The 10,882-nt window shown below is 44.4% G+C and overlaps 1 protein-coding gene across 2 annotated transcripts in view; it reads left to right on the top strand.

The window, feature by feature from the left end:
- Positions 1-2,967: 2,967 nt before the first annotated feature.
- The window catches only part of arhgef25a (Rho guanine nucleotide exchange factor (GEF) 25a), a 44,682-nt gene continuing 36,767 nt past the window's right edge, over positions 2,968-10,882 (top strand). For both annotated transcript variants that reach the window (XM_078288434.1, XM_078288433.1), the window contains exons 1-2: positions 2,968-3,230; positions 5,334-5,466. In XM_078288434.1, coding sequence (XP_078144560.1) covers positions 3,135-3,230; positions 5,334-5,466 — 229 coding nt within the window. In that variant the 5' untranslated portion in view covers positions 2,968-3,134. The remainder of the gene's footprint in view (positions 3,231-5,333; positions 5,467-10,882) is intronic.

Genomic DNA, 10,882 nt, shown 5'->3' with positions numbered 1-10,882 from the left:
TAACATGTTTCTCCAGGCTTAGATTGGTGTCAAAAAATGAGCCATTGCTTAAAAAAACAAGCCTAGATCTTTTGAATTACAGCAGCTACGGGCTTATTTCCAAACTTCCATTTTTATCAAGTTTTAGATAAAGTTGTCACCACTCATTTTACAGCTTTCATGATTCATAATTACATCTTTGAGAAATTTCACTCTGGTTTCAGAATAATCAGCACAAACACTGTCTGCCCTCACACTGTAGACAGCCATCAAAAGAGAGTTACAAAATGCTTTAGAAGATAAATAACAATGTGAACAATAAAAAAATAATAAAAGAATAAAATAATAAAGAGAAAATGCACAGAATAATTAAAGCAAGAATAAAAACAAAACAGTGAGTTGGCGAGCCTGATTTTGCTGGGCAGGCTGCCTACAGTTTGAAGACACATCAGTAGAGAGCGGGCCAAGATTGTTTTGGATGTGAGCGCTAACAGGAAAAGGTCCAATAATAACAATTTCAGACTTGTCTGTATTCACTAATAAGAAATGAAGTAACATCCAGCTTTGAATTTCCAGAGAACAGCCATGTAAGTTGGTCAACTGATGATGATTAGATGGACTTTTATTGTCCCGAAGGAAATTTGTCTTGGACACAACAGTGCCTGCTGTATAAAAAAACACATAAAATACACATAAATACACATCATCTTCCACGTCCATTAACAAAAACTAAATACCTACTTCATACATACATACACTGCATACATACATGTCTATATACATTCATAACAGACAGGTACAGCTGGGAATCACTTCATTGGTTAGCTGTTTGTTTCAGGATTTACTTTAGGATTTTGCTGATGACTTTTAAAGCATGGATAGGTGAGTTAGGCCCTCGGTTGTATCGCTGACCCCTTATGAACCTGAGTGCAGCCTTAGATCCCCGGGCAGGAGCTTCCTGGTCATTCTGAATCTAGACCTAATTAATAAAGAAGACCAGAGCTTTGCTGTGGCACCTAATCTTTGGACTGTCCTGTCTGAGGAGTTCAGGCCGGCAGAATCAGTGTCATCTTTTAAATCAATTATTAACACGTATTGTAATGCTGTTTCTCTTCCCATTATTGTTCTGCTCTGTTGGTTTGTTGGAAATTATTATCCCCGCAGTTAGACTGCTGTGCATCTCTAAACAAATACTCAAATAATTTATTAAATGTGTGCCTTCGTATTTATTCTATTACACATGACTGTAGCTAATTTACAGCTTTTTATTCTTTGTTGGAATAATGTCCTGCAGGTTTTACAAAATAATACCAAATAAATAATCAAATACTATGTAGTAAATACTATGCAGGGGTAGTGATTAATGTGCCTCTCTCAGGGGAGCATTTTACTGATTACCAATGATCATTGTGCAATGCTAAAAATATTTATTTAATGCACAATAACATCAGAGCCATAGGTTCTAGGGCAGGACCTAGCTAACTGCTTTTTTGCAAAAATAACTGATGGTCATGGAAAGTAAAATAATTAATAACATGATCATTACAGCATTTGGCTCCAATGTAAGGGTGTATTCAGAGATTCATTGTCTATCTAACAGCTGATTGATTGATCCTCATAATGTGACCTGTGTTTATAACTGAGACTGTGAATCATTCTCAATATAGGTGATGATTCCAGATTTGATCTGGGGAGGGCTGCATGCTCAACTGACATGAGTATTGATTGGTGTTATTCAGGCATGGTTGTCCTCATGAATTGGTGTTTATTGTTTTACTCGGTTTAGTGTTTTACTTGTTTTATATACAAGACCTGAATGAATTGTGATCATGTATGCTGTCCACCCATGAAAACAAAATGTCTACCAGATGAATTCATTATGGTGCTGAGCCTGCACACACACACACATACACACACACACACACACACACACACACACACACACACACAGAATCCTCTTTCCATCACACACACTTTCCACTACCTCGCCTGAGGGTCAATCTGTCTGCAGAGGATGTGGCAAGCTTACCATCTTTTAACAGCAAATAATCTCTCACTAGTACTCACAGAAATGAGAGTCACATAAAATCTTGGTTTGATTAATCTGCACTTCAGCAGTTTTAAGCATTTCAATGAGATGTGTGTGCAATGTGTGACAGTCTCTTTTAAATAGCTGTGCTCCATGGGCTGTGTGTTCATACCTTATTTGGGGCTGCCCCGCTGCTTAAGAGTTCACACAAACCATGTGTAACTGCCTGGGACTGGGGCAAAGATAAAGAGAGAGTAGGGTGCCAGGACAGTTCTAGAAAAGACGTGAAGAGACAGAGGGAAGATTGAGATAGTCTGAGATTGGGGTGAATCCAGGTGGTGAAGACAGAGAGAAGGAGATGAAAGAAGAGATGGATGGATAGAAGGAGGAGAGGTTTTGGGGAGGGGGTGGTGATCCTCTATAGCCAATGAAGAACAAGAAAGGCGGATTTCAGGGAGGGTGATACGCTCAATCCTCAAGTCACGCAACACAGTTTCAACATCCAGAGAAAAGAACAGGAGAAGACCAAAACCATGCAGAGGACAAGACTCTTCTTCCACCAGGAGAATGGAATAAGGGAGAAAAGCTGACTCTGCTAAACGCTCAGAAGGAGGCCCAAGAAAATCTTCTATCTTTGTTTCCGGGGGGAAGCTTATTTTGAGAGGACCAGGTGGACGTATTCAGTGGACTAAGCTAGAGTTGGGGACGCTCAGGGCCAGTCCACCTGTGTGTGTGTGTGTGTGTGTGTGTGTGTATTCAGGGAGGACAGGGAGGGACGAGGACAGAAGAGCACGTTCCCCCCCCCCCCCACGTCCAGACAAAAACATGCTCCCCTCCTCCAGGATCAATTATTCATATGCATGAGGGTTTCTGTGGGTCAGTGCAGAAGAAGGCGGGCTGCGGTGGCTCGGCTCCAAACTGACACAGCGCCCAGCGAGACAAGAGGTGAAGGAGGAGGAGAAAATAAAGGGACAAAGAGAGACAGACAGAGAGAGAGGGAGAGAGAGATTGTGTGAGAGTTGGAGACCAAAGGCCATAACAGCAGAGGAGTGGAATTTCAGAAGGAGCTGAAGTGAAAGTGAGAGAGACTGAAGGAGGGTAAAAGGCTTTTTTTTTTTGTGGGAGAATGAAGGCTCTACAGAAGAATCAGGGGCGCACTGACCAGATGTTGGGAGCCATGGCTGACATGCTTACTTCCTTGGCCATGCCCAATCAACAGTGGGTGAGTTGCACTTCTGTTTTGTTAGCTGTGCTGTTTGGGCTGGGGGGGAGGGGGGGGTTTGTATATGTAAGGGCTGTTTATATGAAAACATGATGCGGAAATTTAAATGGAAATCACATGGACATATGGAGGTATTTGGAAAGCATGGTGGAAGGCTTCTGAGGGATTCATGAGCATGACGTGTAGCTGATCTCTGGCCTGCATCAAGATATATCAGATGAGCTAATACAAGTCAGTATATACAAACACGTTCCTGGGATCACATGCAGAGGGTGTATGACTAAATTGATCTTGCATCATCAGTGTAACTTGGTCATAAACCTAAAATGGTCAGAGAGAGAGAGAGAGAGAGAGAGAGAGAGAGAGAGAGAGAGGTTGCTAGTCTCTCTTCAGTGCTTGGGAGGAATCTTGGATGTGTCCGAGGCGCAGGAAGCAGAGTAGCAGTGATTAAGACATCTCACCATAAACAAACTCATGCAGGCCCAACGCCTCACTGCAACCCTGCAACTTCACAGCACACTCTCTCTTTCCTTCCCTCCCTTCATCTCTCTCTCTCTCTCTCTCTCTCTCTCTCTCTATATATATATATATATATATATATATCCCTTCATCTCTCTGTCTCTCTGTCTGTCTCTCTCTCTCACTTTCTCCTTCCCTCCCCTCATCTCTCTCTTTCTCTATCCCACCCTCAATCTCTCTCTCTCTCTCTCTCTCTCTCTCTCTCTCTCTCTCTATCTCTTGCTCCTTCCCTTTATCTCTCTCTCTTTCCCTCCCTTCATCTCTCTCTCTCCTTCTCTCCCTTCATCTCTCTCTCTTTCTCTATCCCACCCTAGATCTCTCTCTCTGTCTCTCTCTGTCTCTCACTCTTTCTCTCGCTCCTTCCCTTCATCTCTCTCTCTCCTTCGCGCCCTCCCTTCATCTCTCTCTCTCTCTCTATATATATATATATATATATATCCCTTCATCTCTCTGTCTCTCTGTCTGTCTCTCTCTCTCACTTTCTCCTTCCCTCCCCTCATCTCTCTCTTTCTCTATCCCACCCTCAATCTCTCTCTCTCTCTCTCTCTCTCTCTGTCTCTTGCTCCTTCCCTTTATCTCTCTCTCTTTCCCTCCCTTCATCTCTCTCTCTCCTTCTCTCCCTTCATCTCTCTCTCTTTCTCTATCCCACCCTAGATCTCTCTCTCTGTCTCTCTCTGTCTCTCACTCTTTCTCTCGCTCCTTCCCTTCATCTCTCTCTCTCCTTTGCTCCCTCCCTTCATCTCTCTCTCTCCTTCTGAACACACAAATGTGGACCCTCTGCATTGAGAAGCAGTCTGAAATCACAGCTGTTTACAGGATGTAATTAACTACAAATCTGATGCCATAAAAAGGGGAAAAGGCCCACATTAAAAGTAATCTGGTTTCCTGAGGTAATGTGTTCTCTGATTGGTTCAGAGGTCACTATGGCTGCCGCCTCAATTTCAGCTAATTTTTAACATATACTGAGGGCTAGACACATTTAAATGCTATTTTAAATCATCCACCACAAAAGCATATTTAGTAGTAGTATCATGCCAATTAATTGCAGAGTTATAAACCCTGACCACAATTTTGCTGAAAGCTCAAATTACAGTTAATAGGTACTTAATATCACATCTTGGGATTCAAACATTGAGGATTTAGAGTGTGTAAAAAGGCCAGTGGGTTTCTTTGTGAAAATCCCTTTTCTCTTTGGAAATTCACTATTTTGATAAATCATTTCCTCCCTGGCAGATAGCAGTAAAAACTAGAACAGTGATTATAATCTCTCTCTGTCCCCGCAGAGGAGTGATAATTCTGCTTGCCTCTATTAACCTCTATTCTGCTGCTGCTGGGTTGAATAAGATTGGATCTGCTGTCTGAGAAGCCCTTCCTTGCCAAGCTCTATGGCAAAAGCTGAACCTCAACAAATTCTCCTGCATTCTTTTTCAGTGTGTAATGGAGACAAGGAAAGGATGCGAGGAAGTGGGGAAGGAATTAACCGTTGATATAATGTTGTGTGGTTATGTGACCATAAGCAATCTTACCATCACTTCCTCCTGGAGAGTAGGGCTCCACCACTGACAAAGGCATCTGTGTGTTCAGCTCACAGAGGGCGGCGAGGCGGACCCCCCTGCAAGCGAGGAGGGCAAGGGGCCTGTCCAGGGCCAGTGGGAGCCAGAGGGGCTGGACTGGGAGCAGGGCAGCGTAGAAACCCCAGAGCGGAGAGAAAGAACAGGTAAGACCTGAAACAGCTGCATTTAGCCGTGACCACAAACCCAGAATGCTAGTCCAAACACTGACCTTGCCAAACCAGTCAGAGCTTACCGAACCCATTTGCTTCTGACCGAAACACAAACTTCCAGCCTCGGCTTTGACTCTTTGTGTGAAACGTCTCAGATTTCTGCGCAGTGACATCAAACACAGCCTGCTCAACCACTCAATCACTTTAGCATGATGAAATACTACTGGCTAGAATCATTGTTTGTTGTTTCCATATATCTATTTTTAGCCGAGTAAAAGAGATGGTTTCTTGTGCAAGAGCCATAACTACAGCCTACCTGAAATCTGAAGACGTGGATGTGCTACTGCCCAGGCCCTTGGTTTCAGTTTAGCCTGTTAGTGCATGTTAGCCATATGGGAATCTAGCTTGAAAACATGCTGAATCCCATCTGCCATATCTGATGGTGGTCATTAGGCAGTAATGACTTCAGGGCAGGTATCAGATTGGAGTCACCTGAGACTTGATGGTTTTTGCTCTTAATAAACTCCACCCTCTGAGCGCTCTATTAGCACTGATAGCAGCTAATCACTTTGCTGGGAGGTGGGCCCGTGTGTAATGTACCATACTCAAGGAATCAGAGAGAGAGAGTGTGCGTGTGTGTGTGTGTGTGTATTTGTGTGTGTGTGTGTGTGTGTGTGTATATATACGCACGCAACAGTTTCCAGATGGGGCAAAAAAACACGTTCAGCTGCCTCCCTTCCCCTTCTACCCCAACACTATTGGTTGCAGTTATTCTGATTTAGCTGTGAAAGGTTTGCGTGCATTGCCATTTTCCTTGAGTGCAATGGAACAAAAGGAGCTTTGTAGCTGGATCTGGGTTTGGGTTAGGGGGAGTGTGTGTATATATGGGAGGGCTGGTGGTGTGTACCATGTGGCTGGACCGCTAACTGTTGTGCAGAACAGTACATGGCGTACTGATGTGTGGGGGGCAGAGGGGGGCGGGGGATGGGTGGGGGGCGGCAGAGGAAACTGTCAGTGATGCTTATCTATAATGGTTGTACTTAGATGGATTGTGCTGTTGAAGTTAATGCACCCAAATATTATCTTAGCTCGCAGCCCATGGCTCGGAAGGGCAAAAAAGTAAAGAAATGCATTATTCATGGCCATGCGGAGGGACAACAACCTAAAGGGAGGCTGTTTACTCCAGTCCCAGCCCAACTGTTTTGTTCTGTTGTTTTTACATATCCTGATTTTCTCTGCAGGGGAAATTGGATGGAAAATCAATGAGGCGCGGGGTATAAACAATTCAAACCAAACCAGTAAGTCAGACATCGTCATAGCCCACAAATGGCAGTACAAAGAACATAAAACCTAGTCCACACATTACAGTAAAACTTAGGGCTACTGATCTGGCCGCAATCTCACATTTCGCCACTGCTTTCTCTATATTTTAAAACTCTGTAAATTTAGGCGCTGACAATCTTCTAAAGCTGCAAAGCTAATTGGTGTAGATAACACCTTCAGACATGAGCCTCAGAGGGCATGTGGTTACATTCTGCCATGGTTTGACTGGCAGAGGTCATGGTGTTGTGTCCATCTCTTGCTGTGTCTATGGAAGAGACAGAGGAGAGCAGGAGGCCCCTGCTTTCTTTCAAGACTTGGTTCTTTGGACCATAAGGATCCATCTGTTATGTATTAGAAACAAGATGCCTGCAAGTGGCTTCCCAGGAATCATAGGACAGTGCCAGCCTCCACAAAATCAGATCCTTCCTTCGCTCGCTCTCTCTGTCTCTTAAATCTTGCTTCCCACTTTCCTCTTCTTCCCCTCTCTGGATATTCTGTTCTCTCCAAAGCATGGAGACGATAATCTTACCACATCTTAACTTCCTCTTTTCTTCTGATCTTTTTCTCATTAATTTTCCCTGATCTCCTTTTTTATTCCAATTTTTTGTTGTTGTGTCTTCAGCAGTGGTATTCAAAACCTGGCCTCCCCTCCAAGTACACAGAGCTGCTGCTCATATTTCTCTCAAATCTCGCCGGATTCCAACCCGTCTCTTCGCCCCCGAGGCTCCCAGCCATCCAGTTCATGGCTTCCAGACAACATGTGTGTAGTCTGCAGCCCCGTTTCGTAACGCACTGATCAGTGATGGACGACCACGTGTGTCCACATACTCTCCGCTTTATGATGTTGTCTTTTTTCAGGGTGAAATGCTTAAAGCCACATCAACAGGAAACTGCATTGAACCGATAACTGTAGTAGTGCTGCATTAGGCACACAACTGCACATATGCACATACACACACATTCTGCATGTCTCTTTTTAACCTTGAATACAGCATACATGCAACCTAAAAACATGTGCTTACTATTAGTAGAGGAAAAGTTATGCCAATGAACTGTGATATTTATAGCAAATAGTGATAGTTTGTTACACATAGAGCAAAGTAATGATGGAAAATACTTTATATTCTCATTACCTTTTTACAAAACAATGCACAATGCATTTTCTTCACAGTGGCAGCACAAGAATTGTCTTTTTGACAATATTAAAGATTTGATGTCTTTTGGTTTGAATGCGCTTCACGTTTCTATACTTATGAAATACTGAAAAAATTAAATAATATGCCAGATTTGAAACACAACCTGAAAAATCTGGTAGAACGAGAAATGAAAATAAGTCTGTTGCCACTGATGTCGACTGCGATGGAAAGCAATACTTCTGGAAACACTGTCCTGTTTGGGAGAGTTACATATCCACTTAGGCACTCAATTGCCTCATTGGAGTACAAACTAAATAAGATCATTTACCATATTCATCAGTAGTTGTGAGGTAAACTATGCAGAAAATCATGTCCTTGTCCATATCTGGTTTTGTGAGAGTCTGGGAGAGTGTGCCATCCGAGGAGAAGTGCTGATCCCAGAGGACCCTGGGACTGAACTGTGTGTGTGACCTTAAATGGGCAGAGATCAACCTGAAGCTGCAGCATATTGTATTGTCAGGACCGGAGATGGCAGCATTACCTCACCCAGGTGGACTGTGTGGGTGTGTGTGTGTGTGTGTGTGTGTGTGTGTGTTCGCGTGCGTGTGTGTACTAACACAAAGCATCCCGCCTGTTGTAACTGCCATTGTACTGCAGTGGGTTTACAGTGTTTGTATACTTTTTGTTTATTTGTACAAATGTGTCTGCTTAGCACTTATATCCTGAATCTGAATCACAGTCAGTCGCACATACAGCGAATGGTTGTTATGTGTACAAAGACCTTTACAGTGCTAGATGATGTCTTGTCGACTTAAATGCCATAAATAGGTTCTGAGATATTCCATATGAAGTGTGTAATGAAGTACCCAATATTCCTGATGTTGTTTTTGTAAACAAAGGCCTAAGAGAAGTCCTGATTCTGGATTCTCTTTGACCTATGGATGAGGCCTTTTCTGAAAAACTGTTACAGTATCAGTCATTAGCCTCAGGTATATGTGGACTTGGGTTCCCATGTAGACTCATGGTTTCGGTTTTTGGCAGCCTTGGCCAACGCTGGCGGTCAGAGGCTCGAGGAACGCAGGTCTGCCAAGAGCTAAGCAGCTGGCAAGATCCTGCTCCATCTAGACTGTCACTGGCAGCCTGGCTGTGTGGCGGAGGAGCTGCCACCTGTACCCTTACATGTCCACAACCATAGAACCTGGAAACATTTGATTCCTGTGCTGTTATGTGAATGAGTGGGTTCAAACACAGTATTTCATGTGTGTGTGTGTAGAATTGAACGGCAGGAGAACAGGTTGTGTCCCTTCAAACAGCTGCAGAAGTGGGTCAGGTTGGGCTATCTGGATAGAGCAGGGCAGGCAGGACACAGAGACGCCTTACAGGTCACTGCTCCACAGCACAGCTGGCATTTAGACCAGAGACTGACACACACACACATACACGCACACACACACACACACACACGCACACACACACACACACACACACACACACACACACACACACACACACACTCAGGAATACAGAATTAAAATCCTTTTTATTTATAAGGATCTGCTCAGCCTGATTCAGAATGAGCTCTAACTAATGTTTCAATATAGCAGAAACACTCCTTGATAAATCTCTCTTTTCGAGTAAAACCACTCTCCTCTGCATTCATTAATCATGAAGGAAGCAGCAGTGTCTCTCCATGTGTGGTCTAGGTTTGCCCAGCATTTGCTTAATTAACATTTTCTCCTTTGGGTGGCGTTTTAGCTCTGGCTTAAGCCTTGAGTACAGTCATCAGCTGCAGAACCTCTGTGCTGGCATTGCGGCGGCAGTGTAGGGTTCACAGCCAAGATCCAGACAGATAGAGGAGAGAGGCTGGAGCCTGTGGGTCTTTGATCCAGGGTCAGGTAGAGGAGGGAAAGTCTGACTGCTGACAGTCTCCAGTCCAAGTATCAGCACTACAGTACATAACACCAGCTGGGATGGAAAACGGAGAAGTGATGGATGGGGAAAGGTTGAATACAGCCAGAAAGTATTTGTGTGTGTGTGTGTGTGTGTGTGTGTGTGTGTGTGTGTGCTGGTGTGTGTTGGTCTCGGTGTGTATGCCAGTAGGCTAACTGTGGGTGGTGTGTGAGTATCTGGTGTTTTGAGAAAACTGCGGGTGGTGTACCTCCCTTCGATGTACTGTAGAGTTCCTGCTGCCTCGGAGCTGCACTGCGCGGTGAACACAGTGGGAGGTACGGAGTGGTACTAGCGCGCACATACACACACACACACACACACACACACACACACACAGATAGAGCAACATACCAGTCTATCTGCCTGGTGTATGCCAGCCGTGTGGTGCGGTGCTGGGTCTAATTGGACGGACACAGCAGCTCCCTGCAGACCAGCAGAACGGGCCTGAAGAGAAGAGAACCGGACAGTTACGCTGCAACCTCAGCTCCGTGATGGGACCTCAGCCAAAACCAGACTCACACCGACTTGTCCAGAATGCCAGTTCGCCTTAATTGGCGCTCAGCATAGAGAGGAAGAGGGGAAGAAGGGAGAGAGAGAGAGAGAGAGAGAGAGAGAGAGAGAGAGAGAGAGACTGTGTGTGTCTCTGTGTGAGTGTGTGTGTCACTGTGTGTGTATGTGACAAAGAGAGAGAGATAGAGAATAAAATCTGTGTGTGTGTGTGTGAGAGAGAGAGAGAGAGAGAGAGAGAGAGAGAGAGAGAGAGAGAGAGAGAGGAAGTGAGGGAGAAAGGAAAATGAAATCTAAGTGAGCATATTTTGGCTGGGTTTCAGCTGGCTGATGGGGTGAGGAGAGGCTAATGTTAGTGGGGGGCTGCGGAACAAACTGCGAATAAGCAACCACATATCTGCCGAACTGAGACTCCATTACCATGCATGCTTATGTCATACGAATTCTGTGTATTTAAGAGAGCTGTTCCTCCCGTACTTGGAATAAAGTGCATG

The sequence above is a fragment of the Centroberyx gerrardi genome, chromosome 14, assembly GCF_048128805.1.
Source record: "Centroberyx gerrardi isolate f3 chromosome 14, fCenGer3.hap1.cur.20231027, whole genome shotgun sequence".
In the NCBI taxonomy this organism is placed as follows: Eukaryota; Metazoa; Chordata; class Actinopteri; order Beryciformes; family Berycidae; genus Centroberyx; species Centroberyx gerrardi.
Note: the sequence above shows the minus strand (reverse complement) of the source record. Positions and strands in the feature narration are given on the sequence as shown.